Below are 19451 nucleotides of genomic sequence, written 5' to 3'. Positions count from 1 at the left end.
GGACTGCTGTCTCCTGGGACAAAGCCCTGGCACACTGTAGCCAGTGCTGCAACAGGCAGGCAGTGTGCCCTCCCAGCCTCCCTCCTCTGTTGAGGGAACTGTGGCACAGCCCCGAGGGACACGACACTCCCGCACGTCCTCCTCCAGCAAAGGCATCTGAGGAGAGGCTGGGTGATCAAGAAAGGCCCTAAGAGACCTAGTGTCACCCGAGACCCTCCTCTCCAGAGGAAACTGCCCACCCCAACTGCCACGTGCAGTGCCAGGAGACACCCACACCCTCCCAGGGCCCGACCCAGCACGGTCCCCTTCCATGAGCCATCCCACGAGACCCTCTCCAGCTTCCCTGCCCCCCCCATCTCACCCTCCCACCGGAGCCTCCCTCACACATGAGGCCACGCTCACGCCTCGGAGAGGAGCCGTGCTTGTATTCAGTCTGCTCCTAGGGGAAGACCTCATGCAAGCTGCTCTCGCATCCCCCGGCTTGCCAGAGCCATTTCCAAAGGCAGTCCCTTCTCAGCTAACGACCTGGGGAGAGCCTCCCGTGGCCTCGCTTGGTCCACACTGTCCCCAGATCTGCCCCACTGGCTGTGGCTCCGCACCCTGACCACTGATGTCATGGCTGGGGCCAGCTGCAGCTTCTCTAAGGTCGGCTAGCTGAGGCCAGTAACACAAGCATCGCCACCTTTAGGGCCACGTCCAAACACAGGATGAAAATAGGCAGAGCAGCGATCTGATCTGACCACCAGAAAGCTGTTCCTCCCACAGCCCCTTCCCACAGAAATTATGACTAACGGAGACATCCCTCTTGCACAGCATTTGTGCAGGAGAGCATCAGGGTGTGGAGAAGCTCAGCATAAAAGCACTCGACGAGGAGTTTACACCAATGTGTGAAATGAATGTACACGTCTGTTTCAGACCTACTAAAGCAAAAGGGGCTCATTTCTCCTCCTCGGGCTGCAAGAGGGAGTCCGAGCTAGAAATGTTTGGGCTGGCATGAGCGAGCAGTCAGATGTTATAATCTAATGGATGATAACATGGATGGATAACAGTGGATAAAGGAGTTGCCTGGGAGATGCCATAGGACTAGCAGTCAAGGACTGGAACAAATGCAGATTTCACCCCAAATGTGATTCACCTGCAAGTCTGAGCGAGGACCGGTTGTGAGACCGGGCGTTAAGCAGGCTGCCACACAGAGAGAAGTCTTCAATTCTGAGGACCACAGACAGGCTGAGCCACCCTGATGAGCATGGGTCACACACTGGCATTTGAGCTGTAGCCCTTCTGACCCCACGAAACACTGAGCAGACCGGCCCGCATCGGTCAAGCTGCACGCTGTCGCCTCGTCCCTGCTCAACAGGCCGGCCGCCGGGGTGAGAGGAAAGCCAAAGCCAGGCCTTCGGACGCAAGAGCCACAGGCCAAGCACGTGGCGGCCCACGCCGGCCGCCCACCGCAGACCCCAGGGCTCTGCTGCGCGCTTCCCAGGGCACACATCCCGGACCCACCCAGAGAGGTGAGGGTCCCGGCCTGGCAGGTGCCCTGCGGACACGGCAGCCCCGGGGGCACCCCCGGGGGGGGCTGTGCTCCCCGCGGGTGGGGCAGAGCCACGGCGACACAGCAGCTGCCCGCGGCCTGCCCCGGGCCGCCCCGCTGGGGGCAGGCGGGACGCGGTGGGCTCCCACGGGGACCGGGCCGGGCCCTTGTCCCCAGCCCCGCGGCCGAGGCTCCGGGAGGAGCCCTCTCGAGACCGGGCAAGGCTCCGAGGCGCTCCGCGGCGGGGCCGGGAGCGGGATCTCCCCCAGACCGAGAGCCGCTCAGGGCGGGACCCCCCTCCGCCCAGGATCGGAACCGGGGACGGCACCGTGACAAATCGCGACTGCGCTCGGACCGTGCCCGCTCGGCGCCGGGGGCGGGACGTGGGCAGCCGGGACCCGGGACCCTCGCCCCGCCGCCGCCGCCGCCCCGCGCCCACCTGCCTCCCGCGGGGAGCCGCGCATGTGGAGCGCACCACCGCGTCTCGGGGTGCAGGGGGGGCCGGCGGCCGGAGCGGGCATGTTTACACGGGGGCCGAGGGGGGCGGCATCGGCTCGGCCCCCCCGTCACCCCCCCACCGCCGCGTCACGAATGGTCTCTTCCTCGCGCTCTATTTAATCCCCGCCGCTGCCGCACCGCCGGCTCCAGACCGGAGAGCAGCGCCGCGCCCGGTGCCGCTGCCTCCGCGCTGCGGCTCGGCTCGCCCCGGCCCCGGCCCCGCGGGCATCCGCCGCCACCATGCTGGCCCCCGCCCTCCTGCTGCTCCTCGCCTGCTTCGGCGCCGCACGGGGAAACCTCTCCCGCGACGGTGAGTGGCAGGACCGGGATAGCTCCCCCCACCCCCCTGGCCATCGCTCAGCCCCCCGCGTCGGGGCGCGACCTTCCCTCCTCCGGCCGGGGGGCGGGCGGCGGCGCGCGCGGCCGGCCCGCGCCGTTATGTGGGTCAGGCGCGGCGGGGCCCGACAGGTGCCGCCCGCCCCCGCCCCGGCCCCGCCCCGCCCCGGCCCTGCCCGCGGGGTCCGCCCGCCGCTGGCCCCGGGCGGCTGCGGCTGCTGCGGCCCCGGGCGGCCGGCGGGGCTCAAGGTCACGGCGGCGCCGGTGCTGCCCGCCGTGTGTGTGTCCCATTCCCCCCCCTCCCCGTCGCCGCGTACCGCCCGGGGCGGGGCCGGGGCGGCGGAAGGTTCCAGACAGGCCCCGGCGGGCGGCGGCGGCGGCGGCGGAGCCCGGCCCCTCCCGGCGCTGCCCGGGGCGGGGGGGGGAGGCGGAGGGGTGGTGGATGGAGACTCCCCGGTGGGGTAGCGCCCCCCGCCCACCCCCCCGGGGTCGGTGGTGCCTCCCGGGGGGAAGGCAGACACCCCCGTTCACGGGGGATGGAGCCCCCCAGGGGGATGGCGGTGACCTCCCAGAGTGGGGAGACCCTTCCCAGGGATGGGCTGGGTCCGCGGTTCCCGCCCCGGCAGAATGGGAGCCCTCGGTGGGAGCTGCCTGGTGTGATCCCCCCTCCCTGGGGCGGTGGTCTTGGGGAAGGGGAGCTGCTGCCCAACCTGCCGGGGTCCTGCCGGTGCCTGGATGTCCGGTGCCTTCCTAGTGCCTGCCTGGACCTCGGTGGCCGCGTGTGGGAAGCGCCGGGCTCGGCTGGAGCATCAGCCGTGGAGACAAAGGGTGTTTACCCGCTACACGCCAGCCACAGCGGCGGGCAGCGCGTTGCGGGGCGAGGCAGCCGGTGAGGAAGTGCCACCAAGCAAATGTCATTTTGGTACGGGCTTAGCAATAGCGGTGCCTTGTTTTCCGTAACCATTCAACTGCAGAGTCCTCACTGGATTGCCAGCACTTGTCACTTAGGGCCTGTGATTTCTGTCGGGCTGCTGGCAGCTGTCTTTGCGGTGTTGGGAGTCACTGGTTGTGATAAAATTGCTGCTCTGTGTGTTTGGATGGGGAGCGGGTCATGGGGAGATGCAGCAGCCGTCTGGGGCCCGGCCTCTCCCCTCGGGTCTGCACGTTGCATTTTGGGGGTGTTGCAGAGGCTGGCAGCAGGAGATGATCCAGTCGCCACCCAAGTCCCTGCCCATGGCTCATCGGAAGCTGGGAGGTAGTTCTGGCATGAGTATGTGGCTCTGGGATCAAGGGTCCCACGGGCTGTTGTGATGGAGGGAATGTGGTACAGAGGGTAACAGGTCTGAACCCAGCAGCCCGCTGCCTGTGGCCTGGGCTGCCCGCGCTGCAGAGAAGAGCAAGTCTCCCACCCGTCTTCCCCCGCAGGTGCCTCCCTGTGGCCTGTCCCTTTGCTGAAGGAGGACGCTGACATGGGCAGAGCTGCTCTGGGGGCTGGTGTGGGTTGGTGGCTGCATTCCCATCCATGAATCCTGGGGTTTATTCTGGTTATGGCTACAGCCCTCCCACAGGAGCCTGAAAGAGTCACTTGGGTGTGGGTGATGCTCAGTCCCACGGCACGGGGATGTCCTGGCTCAGCGTGTGGGTTGGAACCGGGTGGGGGGGGAGCTGAGCAGCCTGGTGAGTGCTCACATGAGGAGGGGTGACCGTAACCTGAAGTTGTGTGTAGTCCTAAGGCAGGACGCAGCCTGGATGATGACACTGCAAGATTTCTTCCAGGGTTGGCCTGCTGCTGTGGCCAAGCCCTGGCCGTGAGCTGCCAGGCTCTCAGTTGTCCAATGCAGCAAGACAAATGGACCTCCAAAAAGCCTTTGAGAGCAGAGGAGAGGGATGGCTGGAAGATGCTTGAAAAGAAGCTGCTGGCATGTCTTCGCAGTCAGTGCCTTACCCTTGTGCCCCTCAACCGTCAGCCCCCAGCATGGCTCTCTGGCTAGGAAAGCCCCTCCACAGCACCCTTCCCAGGGCAGGGATGGAGCAGCTGTCTCCTCTCCTTGAAGAAACACTCCTCCGGTGCTCTGGATTTCACAGCTACAACCATAGTGGGGCCCAGCAGAGCCCCCTGAAGCCACCTGTGCGCTGGAAGCACTGGTGCTTCACACTAGGGCTGTGTTTGTGCACTTGGCTGGTGTTGTGCTGCTGTCGGCAGATTTCTGAGTGTTTGGGCTGGATGCGTGGTTGTCCTTGCTGCGAGGATTATTCCCCCTGTGGAGTTATTCCACTCTAGAGTTGTGTAACCCTTTTGTTTGAACAGTGCTCTACTGTTGTCCCATGGGAAGCCACAGCATGCCAGAAACAGACCTCTTGGGGCTGTTTTTCACTGTGCTCGGTAGCAACCTCAACCTGCTGTGGCACCAGCATTGTGGGCTCTGAGCAACCCTTGATGGGCAGCACAAGGAGCACCACCATCCTGTGGCAGTGAGAAGGGAGGCTGGGCAGCTTCAGTGGCCCAGCAGGGAGCTGAGCTCAGGTCTTGTATCCAGTTACCTTTCACTGTACTGGAGCTGCTCCGCTCATTGTGTGTTTTTCTTGCTGGGAGAAGCCTCAACGTTGAGGGTCTTAGAGCTGGCCCTGCTTGACCAGATATAGATGCCACAGCAGGGGAGCCGGGGCTGCTCTGTCTCCTCCTGTAGATGCTGAGGCTGGTTAGGTGGCCTGTGCCCACACCTCCCTGTCGGCCCTTAGGCACTCCTCAGCCATCTCGAGATGTCTGAAGCCAGGTGAGATGAGCTCGCTGCCTGGTGTTTGCGGAGAGGCAGGTTCAGGAGACCATCCCCTTCCTGGAGGGTGGCTTCATCTTTCTGAAGCAGGTGGAGGTGTCTGCTTGGCCAGACCCTACAGGAGGAGCTTTCTCCATCTTGGAAGTGCCCTGTAGTTCCAGCTAGTGTTCTTTCTGTAAGAAGCCATCTACCTTTCCCTGCCCGTGTGGGAGTGGTGTATAGTGGTAACTGATTAGCGCTGAGAGAGAAGTGTGGACTCCCACAGGGCTCTTACCAACTCTGGCCCTGGAGCAGATGATGGCTGCGGGTCCTGTAGTCCTGCTCCCTCAGGAGAAGCTCTGGGGAGACGTCAGCACTGGTCCCGAGCCAGACTGCAGGAGGCTTGTGCGACTTCCAGCCTGTAGCATCGGCCTCGGCCCGCAGCAGGGAGGCCCTGGGGAGAGAGCCCTGGTGTGCAGAAGTGGGATGGCGGAAGCCCAGTAGTTCTTTGAAGCTAATGTAATCCGATGCTGCTTGCGGCAGGGCTTTTACCCAACTAACGTGTGCAAATGCCCTGTTCTTACATGTCATTAGGGTTCGCCATATGCTACAAGTCTCTTTCTCTGCCAGCGCAAGCCCTTGACATTAGAGTGGAGGAAGCGGTGACATCCCTGATGAGGCAGTGGCGTGCAGGAATGAGAAGAGGAAGTGTGACCTATCTGCATCGCTTGATACCTGGATGGCCTGATTTTGGATGACTCTGATCAGCTGCCTGGGGGAAGTGAGCTGTTTTTGCAGCGGCGATGCAGCTGGGATCAGCATGTCAGCCGGAGGAGCATCCCCCTGCAAGCAGCTGGGTGGAGGGAGCTGGATGGGGAGCACAAAAGCCACTGCTCAGCTGTCTGGCACAATGTGTTAGGCTCAACAGGCAATGCTGGATTTAAGACAATACATGGGATCAAGTGCTGCAGAGCTGCCCTGCCGCATACCCAGACAGTGAGGGGATCTGCTGGCACTGCTGCTGTGGGACAGGAATTTTGCCGCTGTCCCAATAATGCCTCAGGTTTTGGCATGGCCTGCGATGCTGAGGCCAGGGTGTTTGCTGTGAGCGTGGCAGCTTGATCTACTAGCCAGAGGAGAAACCCCCAACAGACTGGGGTGTTGCTGCTGAAGGATGAGTTGAGCACCTCCCAGGCTGTGGGTACCTTTCCTTCTCTGGAAGGAAATGGAGGGAAGCACCCTACTTGCCCAGGATTCCCTGCTTGTGAGGTCTCCTGCACGATAGACGCTGCCTCTTCTCCCTCTGCCTGACGTTCTCACCTCACCAGGGTTGTTGGAATTGCTGGAGTAAAAACTGGAGGCGTCTACATCTGGGTAGTCACCCTGGTGCTGGCACAGCCAGGCACTTAGCCAGATGGAGGAATCTGCATTAAAGCTAACATTCTTGTTTGGTTTTCACTAGGTTGGTTTTAACCTAGTTTTACCCCAACCTAGGGTGTCGTGTGACCATTCAGGTCCTTGCAGGAGAGGAGCAGTGTGAGGGAGGAGGTGGTGCTGGGTGTGAACGCGTGTCCGAAGTGACTTTGCTGGTGGCTGTGCCAGTGTGGTCATCTTGGAGCTTGGACTCTGCATGCTGCTGGGCTTATTCTCCTGGGCCCCACATGTTTGCTGCTGCATTAGAGCCGCATTAGAGCCGCTGCAGAGTATGGTCTCCTTGTGCAGATACCTTCTGGGAAGTGCTCTACTCCCTGTGCTCACATTTGATGTGGTACCCTCAGTGCCCAGCCTTGTCTTCATCTGAACTGCTCTCCAGGCTCCTTTTACAGCCCAGGCAATGGCTTAACCATGCAGGTCATCTGATGCCGTGTCTGCACAGATTGAATTGCTTCCTCATTGCTTGGCTTTTCAGTGACTCCATGGGACCTTGAAGGTAATGCCAGTGCTGTAACACCCACGTAGTCAGATGTACCTGATCCTCGGCTCAGCTTGAACCATCTGGTCCAGTTCTCTCCCCTCTGCTCTTGGCCAGGCACCTGCAGCCATGAAGCAACGCAGCAGCAGAGCCTTCATCATGCAGTGATGGTGAGGTTGTAAGCAATCTCCCTGGCGCCCCGGCTCCTCAGTTCGCCTGCAAGGGCAGGTGTGGGACGAGGCTCTCCATCCTGCTCTGAAAGAGCTCCTGCTTTCACCCAGGGCTGTCTCAGTCCCTCTGCGGCTGTCGCAGCCAGCTCTGGGCTGGGCTGTGTGGTCGCTGTGGCAGCAGGAGGGCTGTGCTGGCTGCGGGGTGAAGGAGAAAAGCCAGGCAGGAGTCGGACGCAGTAATGCCATGTTGTGTTTGGGCAGCCCTGATGCCAGAAGCACTAACCCAGATGAGGCTACCTAAAACGAGCAGTCAATAACAGCACAGGGAGGCGGAGAAGCAGAGATGCGCGATGAGGGCTGGGCAGGAATGTGCTTAACCATTCCAGTCACCTGCCTGGCATCGTGCTCTGCCTTCCCTGTAGTGCCGGCTGAGGGCACGGGGACCGGTGTGCACACAGGCAGGCGCTGGACGCTGCAGCTCCCACCACTTAGAGATTGTGGAGGCTCCCTGGTGTCACAGGGACATGCTGGAGGGCAGTGATGCTTGCCATGGAGCCAGACAGCAGCATCTTTCCAGGTGACCCTGGAGTTTGACTGTGGCTGTGGAGCAGCAGAGCTGCAAGCTTCCCCTTGTTGCTGCAGGGCCCAGCTTAAGGGGACCCACCCTTCCTCAGGTGATGCTCCGGGCAGCGCTCCATCTACAGATGTTCTTCCTCACCCTACTATGCTTCAGACAGCATATTTACTGGCAAACCCAATGTGGAGCATTAGCTTTTCCAGACCCCTGATTTTGCTGCTGCTTTCAGTCTATCATTTCTAAGGAAAGTGAGTTCTGACGCTTCTGATCCGAGCGGCCAGCGGCACCGAGCGGCCAGCGGCACCGAGCGGCAGGCTTCCTGGGCCACCCACCACACAGACACCGCAAAGGCGCGGGCTTCGCTTTCTCAGCCTGGAGACGTGCGCAGGGCTGACTGTGCCAGCAGACGGGGCTTGCACCCTGGGGACCTGCGTTCCAGAGGTGGGGTGTGTTCGGGGGTGTCTGCGCTGGTGCTGTGCCTAGGGCAGCGACTTCTTGTGCTCCTTTCTGCTGCTGTCAGGCTTGTACTCTGCTCTCCTCCCGGTCTGACGTGCGGTGGAAGCTGTGGGGACACGGGCCCCATGGCTCAGCGTGCTGCTGACGGCACTCCGGCCTCGGCTGCGTGCTGCAGTGCTCTACTCTTCGCTTGTCCTTAAACACCTTCCCCCCGAGCAGACGAACGCAGTAACAGGTCAGCGTTGTGGCGTTTCCCTGGGGGCTCTGTTTTGCCTCTCCACAACTCACCAGCTTTGGTTTCTGGCTGTGTTTTGGTCTCCCTGTGATGCTGCAGACTTCATCTCCAAAAGGGGCAGACTGTGCTACAACAGAGATGACCTTGGTGGGCCACAGCCAAAGCTGAGAGCGCTCTGTTCTCCCTGGGCATCCAGTGGGATATGGGGACTCCATGCTACAGCTGGATGCAACAGAGCATCCAATGTAGTCACCTGAAAGACCAGCAGGATTGAACCTCTATTTTAATCTTTCGAAATTACTCTTCCCTCCTGTCTCTCCGGGAAGTCAGGAGGAGGTGTTAGTGTGTGGTGCTCATCGGCCGGCATGCTGGACCCTACGAGGGTAGCAGAGCTGCCAGAGTTTCCCCATTTCTTATTTCTATTATAAAAAAACCTTGTGTGTTTAATCCTTGGACAGTTGGGAGTGACAATTTCTTACGCCAGCTTAGGCAGAGCTGTGCTGCAAGTGTTTAAATGCCCACAAAGCAACAGCAATGTACGAGGGCATCTGAAGCAACCATTTCTGAGACACCTCGCTGGGCAGGCAAGAGATCCTTAAAACAGAACTGTCAAAGCAAAGAGCTCGTTCCCTTGGCAACAGTCATGTTGGAGATTGGCCTTAGGGTAGGAGCTAAAAAACATGCTCAAAAAAGTAGTTATCAGCTGTTTGCTGTCAAACTGGAGGAGGGCCCTGGGAGGGGCGGGGGTGACCCTGCCCAGCTCTGCTCGCTGCTGCCCTGGGCTGGAGGGAGGCCTGAGATGGGAGGGTCCCGGTGAGCTTGCTGCGTGTTCGCAAGGGAATTCGTCCCCTTTTGAAGGGTCCCAGGAGAGCGCTGACACTGGGGATGGCTGTCATGGTCCTTGAATGATTTGTGGTGGCCTAGGATGAGGCTTTTTTCCCCCCCCTCCTCTCTCTCCTGCCTCCTCCAAGGACGTGCCTGTACTCGGCAGGCTCGTGTGCGGTGTGTGCCTGAGCTGGGGTCTCTGCTCTCCCCGGGCAGGCTGCAGCTTCGGGCTTTGGCTGGTGACTTGTGGGTCAGGGCGGTAACGGATCCTCTCGGCATGGGATTGCCGGTGGCCTTGGAAGGAGGCAATTGCTGTGCCTGGCGCCAGGATTCCCTGACGATACCGCTGCCTTTTGCTGAGCTAATTGGCCACCAGACTGGTGTGAATGTGCAAACATGACGGAGGAGAGCCGCCAGCGGCGGCCTGCGTTTGTGCAGCTGCCAAAGCTGCAGGCAGGAGCTGCTGCTGCCATCGGAGGGGTTCCCCCGCTCCCTTGTCCCCTGACCAGCCTGCTCCTATCCCAGCTCTCTGCAGGGGCTCCTCTGGCCCTGGGGCAACTGCAAGAGCAGCCGATGTCTGGGGGGAGACTGGGCTGTGTGCATCGATAGGGCAGAGAGTCCTGCTGGTCCTGGAGGAGAGGCTGCTTCCCAGCTCCGTTCTGATGCGTGGCGGCAGAGGAAGGTGTGCGGTGAGGCTGTACCCAAAGGCACGCAGGAGGGGCCCTGTCAGCTTGCTCTAAAAGCAGCCAGCCAGGCCTGGAGGAGGTGGGCATCCTGCAATCTGAGAGCTGCAGCGGCGCTTGCAACCAGCCTCTCCCTTCAGCTTCTTGGCTGATGTCGGCTGCTGCTTGATGTCTAATTGCTGGCCATGTTTCAGTTGCTTAACCCTGGTCTGGTGTCGCAGGCAGCTGTCGGCTTTCACCGTACCTCTGGGCAGGGCTGTCGGGGAGGTGACTGCGTCCCCCTGCCCTGGGAGAAGGATGCAGCTCTGCAATTTGCCAGCAGTGCTCGGGCCGAGTGTCAGTGCCCCTTGGAGCAGGACCCTGCTGTTCTTGCCTGCAGAGGTCTCAGGGCTGCTGGAAAGCATCGATGCGGTCTTGGAGGCTGTGACCAAAGTCTCTGGCATGATCTTGGGAGAACCTCAGCAAAGGCCCAGGGTTCAGAGCAGGCTGTGATGAGCAGCTGGGTCCTCTTGCTTTGCCCCTTCCCAGAGAACACTCATGTACATGTCTGCTTTTAGAGAAATAATACAGAACTTGGTATTTAGGGTGGGGAGTTGGGGTTTTTCATGTGGACCTCACTGGAAGGCATGAAGCCCCTGTGCTCAGCTGACTGTTTCACTGGCAAGGAGCGAGCTCCTGTCACGTTGGGAGCTTGGACAGTAGGTCATCTTGTCACTCTCCCCGTTAACCTCTGGATCTCACACCCCACATCACAAGCCCCTGAAGCAGAGGGCTTGACTGTTAAAGAGTGGCATGTCACAGCATCCCTGTCTATAAGAGATCTGGAGTTTGGAGCAGACTCTTAGGGGTTGTGTGTTTTCTACGTCTAGTGAGCATTTGTGTTAATGTGACCGTCGTTTGTCACCCTGAGATCAAATCCCTTGCTTTGTGGGAAGGATGGGTGAGACAGGCTGGCTGTTGTGGGCTGGAGGTACAAGGGTGAGAGCTGGCAGAGGGGTCAGAGGGAGGTTTTGGCACCAGAGAGTGCAAATAGGGACAAATCCATCCAGGACCCCCATGAGGGTGAGGAGAACCTGGGAACCTTCCTGAAGCACCTGGATACCACAGCCCCTGTAGCCTTGCTGTGCCAGGGAGAATTGCCTGCCCAGCCTGAGCGTGGGATACTCCTGCTCAGCCGGAGAGCAGCTGGGTGATGGCACACAGGGATGTCCCCGCCTCTAGTCCTAGCCTAGATCAGCCTGGCTTCTTGCATCCCTCCCACCATCACCTTTTGATCGGAGATTGCTTCAGCCTGCAGCCTGGCCCTCCATCTGCTGCCTTCACCTCCTGTTGCCTGTATCCTCCTCTGCCTTGCTCTTGCTGGTCTGGCACGGAGCCATCCCATCTTGCTAGCAGTCCCTTCGTGACAGCACTTGGTAAAGCCTTGCAGCCATGAGAGATGTCTAAATGCCATGAGACTGGAAAAGGAGCTGGCCCTGGAGGTGTTGCAGGAGGATCCCTTGCCCTGTGGCCCTGGGAGGGATGCATCCTCTGTCTGAGGGCTGGAGCATTCTGGCAAGGCTGGCTTCTGCAAGCAGGCATACAGGGAAAAGGAGTACAGGGTGGCATTGAGCAGATGCACCAAAATGAGAGCAGGTTTCCCCCTCTTAAAAAAATCTGGAGCAAGTCAGCTGCTGGTGAGAGGAGCCTGGAAGTTGGGCTCCAAGTATCCCAGACTGTGGATTCACACACTGCTCAGATCAGCTTGCAAGCAAGCTTGCAGGGCAGATGTCTGAGCCCACTTGGCCAGGTTCGCAATCCACCAAGCTCAAAACTGCCGCCTTGGCCTGGCTGTTCCGGTGTCACCACACAGGAAGGGTGCTTGATGCCTGCAGCTGGAAGTGGAGTTTTGCAGTTCATGCTGCTGAGTGAATTATTAACGTCACAGTCCTCAGAGAGAGGATAGCTTGCCGTAGAAAACGTCTGCGTCTACAGAGATAAATTGGATCTTTATGATGACAAAACTAGACTAAATAGAAAAGAGTGAGGAAGGTGACAAGTGCTGGGTTTTGGGCCATGGCTGTGGACTGGAGGCATTTGAGGGATTTGAGCAGTGAGTGTTTTCCCCTGGGGCTGCTTCTGCCCCAGCAGAAATGCTTTTGCAGCCTGGAGGCAGCTGACAGGTGTGGGGCCAGTGTGCCAGGGAGAAGAGGGTTCTGGCAGCTTTGGCTCCTGCCTGCCTCGACCACGGTTGCCGCTGGAAGTGCCTCCAGCTTTTGGCAGGCCTTGGCGAATGCCCTGCCCTGCCGAGGTTGGTGTGGGCAGCAGGGCATCCTCCAGGTGCCCTGTGAAGGCTGCTGGGCTGCAGTGCTCTTCCCAGGCATTGCTCCCTGCTTCCCTGAGGGTGCTGCAGGTGAAACAGCTCCTGGAAGGGGGAAGGCACACCACGGCCTTTTTTTGCAAAAGCCCCCGGAGATGTGGTGCTGCAGAGGATTCGTATCTCTGTGCACAGGAGTGTCCTGGGGACCTTTGAGAAGGGTCTGTGCTGGAAGGGTACCTGTGTGCCAGCAGGTCCTGCTGCTGGGCTCAGGGAGCTGGGAGAGATGTGTACATGGTTTTTCCTCTCATAAATATGAATGCAGCCTCCCCCCCACCCTGCAAAAGTACACAGGCTTAATTAATGAAATATTGATTTTTCTAGAGTGTGGTGCTTCTCTAATTTCACTGCACTGACTGGGATCTGAAACAAACACGGGCAGCAGCTCTTGGCCAAAAACAGGGGGCCTGGTGAAGCCTTTGCTGTGGTGTTTCGTTGAGTGCCTGAGGTTGCTCTGCCTGTCCTTGGGTCTGAGGCAGTAACGGAGCCTTCAGTGTCCCTGCCTGCGGCGGGGCTGGCCTCCTCCAGGAGGGACCTGTGGAGGGAGAGCTTCGTCCTCTGCCTGCCAGGAGACCTTGCTGCTGGATTGCTGCCTGCAAAATAACTTTTCCCACTATTGCAGGATGATGGCGGAGGCTTGGGTGGCCCCTGGGAGGTGAAGATCTCAGAGACCTGCTTTCCCCCTCCTGGAGAGGCACGAGCACGGGAGGGCTGTTGGCCATGCAGCAGTGGGGTTCTGGGCTGGCTGCACCTGCCAGAGCCCAGCTCGGTGTGGGGAAGGCTGGATTCAAACACCGCATGCTTCTGCCTCGCCTCATCCTTGCAGAGTGACCGTGGCGTCCCTGGGGCCGTGCGCTCACCTCCTTTGCCCCAGCGTGAGAACAGCGGCTGTCCCCCCGCACAGCCTGGTGCCGAGCCCTGCCAGCGCGCTGCAGCTCGGGCTGTGCAGCCCTCGCGCCGGGGCAGCAGGGCGGCCCCAGGGGCTGCTTTGGCCATGGTGCGATGTTGCAGAGGGAGGGCGAGGGGACTGTGCCAGCCTAGGCTGGCAGGTGGCAGTGGCTCTGTGCTGGCAGCAGTTGCTGGCACGAATTGAGGGCGGATGCTTCCCTGAGTGTCCGGCACCTGTCCCTGGGCTCGTGGGGGCTGTTGTAACCAGCCTGCCAGGAAGACCTGATAGCTTTTGCTGCAGCCATCTCTCCAGAGCACCCTCGCTCTGCTCCCCTTCATGCCTCCAAGCCCCTGGGATGCTGCCCGGGGCTCCCTGGGGGGCTGCGACCCCTGTGTGACAGGTGCCTGCTTTCTCATAGGAGAGCCCCTCGTGATGCTGCTGACGGCTTGTTGCAGTGTGAGCAGGGTGGCCTCAGCCGCCCCTCATCTTCCTTGGGAACCCCCAGGATCTGACCAGGAGGATGCACTGGGCCCTGCCAGGGCTGGAGCTGCTGGATTTGGGAGCCGTCACAGTGTGTGAGGCATCTTCCTTCTCAGTGTGCTGCTGTCCCCAGCTGTGGGATGGCAGCTTTGCCCCTTGTGCCCCCCTGCCAGAGGGGCTCTTGCCTGCGAGGGCGGTGGTGAGGCTGTGGAGGGATGGGGACCCCACGGGCTGTGCCCTGTTCCTCGCTGGCTGTGACGGGGTGACGCTCCCCATGGTGGGACGTGTTGCTTCTGGGGTCCTGCTGCCCCTTCCTCTCCTGGCCCCACAGCAGCTCCCACAGTGGCTCTACCCTGCTCTGTCAAGGGCCAGCAGGTTACAGCCATGGCAGTTTTTAATTAAATCAAGCCGCCCTGGCCCAGTGGCCCAGCCGTGCCCATCTGTTCCTCCAAGCTGTCGGGCACACGGCGCGGAGGCGAGCCGCGTATCTAGGTCGTGCCGGAGGGCGCAGTGTGGCGGCCGGAGAGGCTCTGCCGCAGGGGCCGGCGTGGGGCTGCATCCCCCGTCCTGCGCGAGCAGGATGCGGCTCTGCAGCTCCTGCAGAAGCGTGGTCCCTAGGGGGCTGCACACCCATCCTGGTAGTCACGGCTGTACAGCTGTGAGCCAGGGAGGGAGAGGGGAGGCTGTCAGCAAGGCTAAGCCAGAGCTTCGATGGCTCTCTGCAGTGCCCTGTGTGTCACCCAGCATGGGGCTGTAGGCGGCATCTCCTGGCCCCTGCCTGGGGAGGAGGGGAAAACACACCTTGTTCTGTTTAATGTCTCCCCATACTAATACCTTAATGAGGCCGTGTTGTGGCAGGTGATGGTGATTGTGTTGTTTAAGAGATTGGGTCTGTTCTGTGTGGGTTTTAGACCCTGTCCTCAATTACATCTGAGTTGGAGTGTTTTGAGTTTGGACAACAGTGGCTTGCAACAGCCTCATCCCTGATTGTGGCAGTAGCAGCACGAAGGCATTGTTAACCAAATTAAAACAAGCTGACAGATCTTCCCAGCTGGGAGGAGTGGACAGAGAGCTGGGGCCGTAACCCTTGGGCTGAGCTGCAGTCCCCAGCATGGGACACGGTAGAGACGTGCCCCCCCGTGGTGGGGGGAGGTCCCACTTGCCTGGTGCTGTCCCCAGCACTGGGGGTCCCAGTGGTCCTCACCGGAGCTCCCACTGTGCCCAGGCCTTGAGTGAGCTGGAGATGCATAGGGGGATGAGCTGGGGTTGTGCTCAACAGCTGGGAACAGGCTGTGGTGTGAGGCTTGGGCACTCCAGCCAGCTGGTTGTGGGGAAGGCTTGATTACTACCTGTAAATGTCTGCAGGGAAAGAGATGAGAACCAGGGGCTTTTCAGCTGACCTGGCGGGAGTGTAGCGATGGCCGAGGGCTGACTATCAAACCCAGGCAGGTGGAGAGGAGCAAAGCTTCAATAGCAGTCTCGTCCTCCTGCCCTCCTCCAAAACCTCTTCAGTTCTTCCTACTCCCTGTGATAACTTTGGGGAATTTGCAATGGGAGCAAAAGAAAACGTTTTCCTTCACTGTTCTGAGTAGAAAATAGGCAAATTCAGCCAAAGCTGCTGCCACCCTCTCCTTCCAATAACTGTGCTTCTCCCAGACAGCGACTATCACACAGGAAAACAAGACTGAAATCAGGACTGCACTGCAGGCTGCGTAGGCACGCAGGCAGGATCACCCAAGGCTCAGAGGTCCTGAGGCCAAGTCCCTGCCTAAACATGAGTAACTTGGACTGAGACAGAGGATGACACTTTGTAAAGCCCCGTGTCCAGCACAAGTGAAGTGCAAATAGCAGCAGCATCCATGTTCCTCCCTCTTGTCCATGTGGCTGCCTTGGACCCACTTGGGTGAGGAGGGTGTGCAGCCCCCAGGCCAGGAGAGCCAGCATCCCCCTTTTCCCTGTGCAGCTCAGCTCACTGGCACATCAGCTTTCCTAAAATAGCTGTCCTTCGGGCAGGTGGGGCGGTGTCTGATCCTGTTGCTGCTCTTCTCTGCCCTTGGGCTGCTTGGCAGCACGGAGCCCTCTGAAGAGCGTGAAGGAAGATGTCTTAGCTGAGGAAGTGCAGTCTGGGAAGGGGCACGCACAGCGCAGGAGCAGCGTGAGCAAGATACAATCCCCTTAAGGAATGAGGTGGAGAGCAGGCCAGTGACTGTACCCCGCAGGCTGTGCTCGGTGGACCACGGGTGCTTTTGCTGGAGGCAGGGGTGGAGATGGCCCTCTGAGAATCCCATTGCACGGGGTGCTTGGCACAGAGGCACCATTGACATGAGACCCAGCTTACTGGCTCCCCAGGTGCCTTCAGCCTGTGCCAGGCTCTCCTGCCGCCTCCTGGCATACCCCTGCTTCTACCTGGGTCTGCACACGCCTGGTGGGCACCAGCTGCCTGTTTCTTCCAGCAGCCCCAGGGGCCGTGCTCGGAGCCAGGCCCAACCTGATGCCCCTGTACAGGTTGGCATGGAGCTACTCCCTAGGGACAGCAGCATCCCTAGAGCTGCCACCCCAGTGGGTGCTGCCAGACCCTGCCTGCTGGTCCTCGCTTCTGCAGCTGTAGTGAGGCTGTTCCCTGCTAGGGAATGGATCACAGTGGGAGACTTGGGCTGACATGTGCCTGTGAGCAGGTTCCTCTTGTCCCCAGGGTGTGCAGGGTGGCTCTGCTCCAAGCATGCTGCCTGTGTGGTAGAAACCCCTTGTCCCTGGAGAGGGACGTGCGCCTACAAGCACCTGTGTGTGCACACATGTCTGTGCTCAAGGGGCTGTACAGATACACACACCAGCATGCACTCACACGGAGTGTCTCCCTGCATCCAGCCAGACCTCTGGCAACACCTGTTCTTCTTCCCCATGCCCCTTCACGCTGCCACCCAGAGCAGCTGAGCCAGTGTCACCCACCCCTGTTACCCCAGCCTGTGTAGCCCAGCCATCCAGGGCCTGCGGTCAGCTAGAAAAAGTGTCCCAAGCAAGCAGTATTCAACCCAGCACCGGAGCCCTACTTGTTCCAGGGGTTTTGGGGGCATTGCTGAGTTCCTCCCTCCCTTCCCTTGGTTGCTCAGTGATGCTTGTGCACACCCAGGGAGAGGCGATGTTTAGGGCCCCCGCTAACCTCTGTCTGTGTCCAGAGAGCCAGCCCACGACGTCAGACGAGACTGTGGTGGCCGGTGGTACAGTGGTGCTCAAGTGCCAGGTGGAGGATCCTGATGACTCCTCGCTGCAGTGGTCCAACCCTGCCCAGCAGACTCTCTACTTTGGGGAGAAACGAGGTACATGCGCAGGAGCTGGGGATGGGAGAGGGCTGCCTTGGGGAGAGGAGCTAGCTCCAAGACCAGAGTGATGGTGGGGCAGAGGGAAAGGGGACCAGGGCCAGCGGTGCCCCAGAGGGTGATGTCCCCTCCTGCTCCCTACCTACAGTGATGCCACCGGGCAAAATATGAGTTAGTGAAGGAGTGGTACTGAGCCTGTCACTCACCCTGTCATCCCTTTTCCCCCAGCCCTGCGAGATAACAGGATCCAGCTAGAGAGGTCCACACCCAACGAGCTGACCATCAGCATCAGTGATGTGGTGCTGTCAGACGAGGGGGAATACACCTGCTCCATCTTCACCATGCCCGTGCGGACTGCGAAGGCCCTGGTCACTGTGCTGGGTAAGCTACCAGTGGCAGGCCCCCCACCTGCTCCCAGTCTGCTGCCTGCAAGATGCCGTCCTTACAGCCCTTCATCTCTGCTACTCCCATATCTGTACCCATTAACTCGTCCTTGCTGTATTTATTGACGTGCCTCTGCGTGCACATCCGTCTCTGGGTGGCAGCACACACACAGCTAATAGGCCGTTGTATTTCTTGTCTCCTCCTGCTCTACCAGGGATCCCCCAGAAACCCCAAATCTTTGGCCACGAGCAGCCCATTGATGAGGAGAAGATAGCCCGGCTGACCTGCCGGTCCTCTGGCAGCAAGCCCGCAGCCCAGCTCCGGTGGAAGAAGGGCAACAAGGAGCTGAAGGGTGGGTGCCCAAGCAGTGGGGCTCTGCCTCGAGGGAGTGAGGTGGCTGGGGAACACCATGGAGGCGGGTGGGGCACCAGGGGTGGCAGATGTGCCCGGTGCTGGACCACACCAGTCCAGCACCCTATGCTGCTGCCAGCAAAGGGATGGGGTCAGGGTCCCCTGCTCAACATGCATGTCAGCCTCATGCCTCTGCTGGGGTACTGTCCCTCGGCTCCAATGGTCCTCTGTCCCCACAGATGAGGGTACCGAGGTGGCAGAGGACCCCAACGGGAAGACCTTCACTGTGAGCAGTCGGGTGGAGTTCCGCGTTACCAAGGAGGACAATGAAGCTGAGGTGACCTGCACCGTGGACCATGAGTCCCTGCAGAACTCCGAGAGGTCGACCACGCAGAAGCTGCAGGTCCACTGTACGTGGCGTGTGGTGTGACAGGACCAGATGGGGAGGGGGACAGGGTTGTGGAGGGGTGGGAAAAATGGAGAGGCCTCAGCATCACCACAGTTCAGCAGAGATCACACACATGGCCCTACATTTACATGAGTGTATAGCCATCAGGCATACGTGCATACACAGCAGCCCCGTCACACGTAGGGGCACTGCACAGTGACACTTACCCTGCACATGCAGGCCCTTGGTTTCCCCTGCTTGTCCCGGTCCCCATCTCCCTGAGATTTCTCTGCCAAACCCTGCTACCTGCCTGCACTCCCGTGTCCTGCCTGTCCCTGTTCCCCTAGTCTTGCGTCTCCCCTGTGATGACAGGGGGAGGGATGTGGGAGCTGCACAGTGCACCCCTCAGAGTGCTGACCCCCACCCCAGTGCACCCAACCACCCACAGGTGCACTCATGTTGCACCTCTGCACGTACAGCACTGGAGTCGAGGCAGGGTGCAGGTGCAAGGTTTTGGGGTGCTGGCAGGCCCCTGCACAGTATGGGGCAGGGACAGGTGGTCACTCAGCTGTGCCTCTCCTCCTTTTTCAGACAAGCCGACAGCGAAGATCGAGCCGCATCCCCAGTACCCACGGGAAGGCGAGAAGCTCCAGCTGCAGTGTGATGGGCAGGGCAACCCCATGTAAGGGCCCCCCCCACCTTCTTCCTGCTCAGCCCTGCCAGGCCCTGGCCAACTTGTCCCCCCACTGCCAGGCTCCCAAGGGCTCCCACCACTTAGCTCTCCCCAGAGCTCAGGCAGGGCGTCGCAGGTAGCGCTGGGTGGGCTCAGGGCCGGGCACCCCGCAGAGAACAGGCAAAGTCCCTGTCCTCTCCCTGGAGCAGCAGATCCATCCCGGCTCATCTCTAAATGGGGTATTTCCCTCCTGCTTAAATACTCCCACACCTTTGTTGCCCCCTCCACTGCCCGGCCAGGGACTCTGCCCTGCCCCAGTCCACTCAGGGTGCTGGGGAGGGTGGCGGTGCCTCACCAACATCCTGTTCCTCAGCCCCCAGGAGTTCTTGTGGGAGAAGGAGGGCAGTGACACACCCCTGCAGCTGAGCTCCGACAGTGTCCTTATCTTCCCCTTCCTCAACAAGAGTGACAGCGGTACTTACGTCTGCACAGCCACCAGCTCCATGGGCAGTGTTGTGGCCAAGTACAACCTCGATGTCAGCGGTAAGTGGAGCCACAGGGCACCCAGCATCACCCGGCCTCTTCTGGCAGCTGCTGGTTGGCACAGCCACCTCCATCCCAGCTACGTCACCCCATGAAG

At 60.3% G+C, this 19451-nt stretch overlaps 1 protein-coding gene across 6 annotated transcripts in view; it reads left to right on the top strand.

Moving 5' to 3' along the window:
- Positions 1-2034: 2034 nt before the first annotated feature.
- The window catches only part of LOC104042915 (cell adhesion molecule 3), a 33859-nt gene continuing 16442 nt past the window's right edge, over positions 2035-19451 (top strand). Inside the window, exons 1-7 of one of the 6 annotated variants that reach the window (XM_064474821.1) lie at positions 2035-2339; positions 16875-17015; positions 17244-17396; positions 17614-17751; positions 17990-18160; positions 18730-18820; positions 19185-19354. In XM_064474821.1, the coding sequence (XP_064330891.1) occupies positions 2270-2339; positions 16875-17015; positions 17244-17396; positions 17614-17751; positions 17990-18160; positions 18730-18820; positions 19185-19354 (934 nt within the window). In that variant the 5' untranslated portion in view covers positions 2035-2269. The remainder of the gene's footprint in view (positions 2340-16874; positions 17016-17243; positions 17397-17613; positions 17752-17989; positions 18161-18729; positions 18821-19184; positions 19355-19451) is intronic. The other 5 variants (XM_064474817.1, XM_064474815.1, XM_064474816.1 and 2 more) reach the window with 5 other exon arrangements.

Source organism: Phalacrocorax carbo, chromosome 28, assembly GCF_963921805.1.
Source record: "Phalacrocorax carbo chromosome 28, bPhaCar2.1, whole genome shotgun sequence".
Lineage (NCBI taxonomy): Eukaryota > Metazoa > Chordata > Aves > Suliformes > Phalacrocoracidae > Phalacrocorax > Phalacrocorax carbo.
Note: the sequence above shows the minus strand (reverse complement) of the source record. Positions and strands in the feature narration are given on the sequence as shown.